Below are 3,569 nucleotides of genomic sequence, written 5' to 3' on the forward strand. Positions count from 1 at the left end.
ACTTTGAGGAGGAGGGCTGGTGGCCATGCCCCACCAAGAGGAAAGAGCCCTTCTGAGAATAAAGCCAACACAAAAGAAAGCCGACTGAGAAATGAATCACTGAGTCCTGATAGCATTGTGTGAGCCCTTTGAATCTAACTGTGCCAGAAGACCCTTCCGGACTTTTCCAGCATTCTGAAGATACTTTTCAAACTTTTTTAATTCCATGAGTCCCTAAAAATCCCTTTTTAACTGAAGTTGCTGCAAGTTGGGTCTTCAGTTGCTTGCAGAATATTGCTGGCTGATTCACAAATTTGAGATCAAATGAGTTAGGCTTTATTTAGTACACGCCCTTCCGGCTTTCTCTCCTTGGCCTTGAATGGAGTTTAGTATAGACACAAGAGTACAGTTTATGGAGGCCCTGCCTCTGTCGGGGGCTGAAGACGAATCCCAGGCTGAACTGGCCCATGTAAGCTAGCCAGAGGCACAAACGGGGTCACTTCAGGATCCGGATGCTCATTTTCTGCTCGATGTCCATCTTCTCTAAGGACTGGTGGGGGAAGATGGGAGGTAGTCAGGAGCTCAGTCCTCTAGGCTTCTAACTTCCTCTCCCATCCCCAAAGCCCCACCTTTCCTCGGCGACCCCGGTCTTTCTGCCCACCTCCTCCCAAGTTCCTGTCCCACGTCCATCTGTCCTAGGGACTCCTGATGTCAACTCCCCAGGCCTAAGGTCATTCTGACCTTGGTGAACTCCAGGAAGGACACAGCCCCATCCCCATCTTCATCCGCTTCCTGCACTGTGCGGTCGGTGATGCTCTCCAACTGCTCTTCTGTCACCTGCACCCCAACCATCAGCCGGAGGACCTGGGAGGCGTGGAGGGGGACAGCCATAAAGAGGAGGCCCTAGGGGCGCCTGGGTAGCTCAGTTTTTAAGCATCTGCCTTTGGCTCAGGTCAGGATCCCAGGGTCCTGGGATCGAATCGCCCACATCAGGCTCCCTGCTCAGCGGGAGACCTGCTTCTCCCTCTCCCACTCCCCCTGCTTGTGTTCCCTCTCTCACTGCCTTTCTCTCTGTCAAATAAATAAATAAAATCTTTTAAAAAAAATTTTTAAAAAAAGAGGAGGCCCTAGCTCCATTCCCCAAACCTCACCCACATCATCCAAAATATTACCTATTTTGTAATCTATCCCTCAGCCATTTTTTTCACTCCCCACCGTATCCCCCCAATAATGTCCCCTACGGCTTCTCCATTTGAACCCCCACTTGTCTATTTTACACTCACTTGAACAGTATACTCAAACTCATTACCCAACTCCATATCTTATAACCCAAGTTCCCTCCATCTTCCACCCCATCCCCCACCTCATCTTCCAACTATTCCCCATTCCATCCCTATCCCCCCCACCGCCACTCACTTCACCATATCTATTGCAGAGTTTCTGAATCTCAGCACTCTTGACATTTGGGGCCAGGTAACTCCTTATGGGCGTAAAGGAGTCTATCCTTTGTACTGAAAGATGTTTGGCAACATTTTTTTACTTCTACCTACCAGATGCTGGTATTACTGTCCACTCCCCAAGTTGTGACAACTAAAAATGTCTCTAGATATTGCCAACAGCATTTAGGAGGCAAAATCACCCCCCGGTTAAGAACCACTGATCTATTTCCAACCTCACCCCCAACTGTTCCCCATCCCATTTTCCAACTAAACCCACCCAGTGACGGATTCCCACTTAATACCCCCCCACCGGCATCTGCACCCCCATTGACCCGTCACCGGCCCCATCCCCCCACAACCTTTCACTTCAACCAACCACACTTCTCACATCACATCCCTCATCCTTTTGTTCTTCTAACCTGTAGCATCTCATGCCTGGAGATCTTTCCATCTCCATCCAGGTCATAGAGCTGAAATGCGACTAGAAGAGAATGGAGGGGGACAGAAAGGTGGGTCTTCTCTGGTACTCTTCCAGCAGAAGGTCTCCCTGGAGGTGTGTGTGGGGGGGTCATCTAGAGGCTCGCTAAGAGAGGGGGTTGCCCAGGGCCTCTTCCTGGTGCGGTATATCTAGGGTCTCTCTTGGGGGGGATCGCCACAAACTCACAACGAAGTTTGTTCATTCTGCTGTTGAGGGGTTCAGGTTGCTTGGGATCTCGCATGCCTGAGTCGGTGTCATCGACAGGTCGAAAATGAGCCAGGACTCTGACAAAGCCTCGGAAATCCACTCGCAGATTCCTGGGGGTAATGGAGCGGAGGCAGTGGTCCCCTTCGGCTTCCCTCTGCTTCTGTCCCTAACTCTTCCCAAGCCCTCCCCCAAAAGTCCCCCCCAACCCCGCCGCCCCCAGCGAGACCTCACCCGTCAGGGAAGAAGCTGTCTATAATGCGTTCCCCCAGGGGGTTCACGGCCAGCGCCCCAATCTGTTGCAGATCCACGCGGCTGTCAGGTCAAAGTTCAAGCGGGGTAGGTAGGGCAAAGACAGGAGATGGAGGGTTAGTTAAAGAGGGGAGTGGGCCCAGAAAGACAGAGTGGCAGGTCCTGAAGCCGGCGCCCCCTCACCTCAGGTAGCCCTTCTTGTTCCTGTCCAGTGCCCGAAACCGGTGGTAAAGGCGGAGCAAACTGGCCTGCGAGACTGCGGGGCGAAAGGCGGAAGGGTGACAGGACCGCCGGCGCTGGGGACGCGCGGCGGGACCCTCCCTGGGCGACCCCCGGGCCGCGGGCGGGGGACCCGAGCCCGCTGAAGGGGACGCCCCGGGGACCCCAGCGGGGCTGCAGGGGGCGTGGCGACGCGCTCCCGCGGGGGGAACCGAGGCACCAGGGCCAGCCCCCTCCGTCCTCACCCCCGTCCCTCCCCGCACTGCAGAGCTCGAGGACACCTGGCTGCCCGGCTCCACCTGGCCGCCGGGAGCCCGGGTTCCCGCGCCCGCCATCCCGCACGCCCCCTGGAGCCGCCCCGGCTCCGGACCCCCCGCGTCCCGGGTCGGAGCCCGGCTCCCCGCTCACAGCCGGTCTCCCGCCGGATGCTGTCCCCGTCGGGAATGCGCGCGGCGTGGGAACCTCGGGAGCCCATGGCTGCGCGGGCTGAGCCTCCCGGCCCCGCACGCTCGCCTCCCGCTCCCGGGCGCGGCCGCCCCAGTGGCCCCAGGGCCGAAGGCCGCAGGCCTGGAGCGGAGCCAGGCTCGGGAACCCCTGCGTGCCTCGCCTCCCACCCGCGACCCGGGCGAACAGAGAACAATGCCCAGGGTGGCGGGGTCAGAGGGGCGGCGCAAACAACGGGGCGTTTCATCCCGAGCCGGTGAGGTCGCCAGGGCCCCGCCTGCCCCACGCCCGCCCGCCTTGCGTTTTCAAGCTACAGGACAACCGACCCACGCCCCCCGCGCCCCCCGCCTCCCGCTCCGGCTCCCGGTAAGGCTGGGATCCCGACTTATCATCCAGAGAAGGAATCCACGTCCTTCTGGGAAGGGGACGGGTGGTGGGGAGGGGAGCTGGACCCCTTTGTCCCAATCCCCGGAAGGGTCCAGCCTGGGGCCCCTTCCCCAGGCAAGAAGACAGAGAAGAGGCATCGATGGACACCCGCGCCCCCCCCCAGAAGG

General features: G+C 58.4%; 1 protein-coding gene across 1 annotated transcript; it reads right to left on the reverse strand.

Annotated features, from left to right (window-relative positions):
* Window positions 1-223: 223 nt before the first annotated feature.
* Window positions 224-3,046, reverse strand: LOC111162345 (calcineurin like EF-hand protein 2). Its single transcript, XM_022526711.1, has 7 exons — window positions 2,980-3,046; window positions 2,536-2,608; window positions 2,335-2,415; window positions 2,083-2,213; window positions 1,838-1,899; window positions 721-843; window positions 224-529 (listed from the first exon to the last, which is right to left on the reverse strand). The coding sequence occupies exons 1-7, from the start codon at window positions 3,044-3,046 to the stop codon at window positions 476-478; spliced, it is 591 nt and encodes a 196-aa protein (XP_022382419.1). The 3' UTR covers window positions 224-475.
* Window positions 3,047-3,569: the final 523 nt, after the last annotated feature.

This window comes from Enhydra lutris, unplaced genomic scaffold (assembly GCF_002288905.1).
Source record: "Enhydra lutris kenyoni isolate GAN:26980312 unplaced genomic scaffold, ASM228890v2 scaffoldscaffold90, whole genome shotgun sequence".
In the NCBI taxonomy this organism is placed as follows: Eukaryota; Metazoa; Chordata; class Mammalia; order Carnivora; family Mustelidae; genus Enhydra; species Enhydra lutris.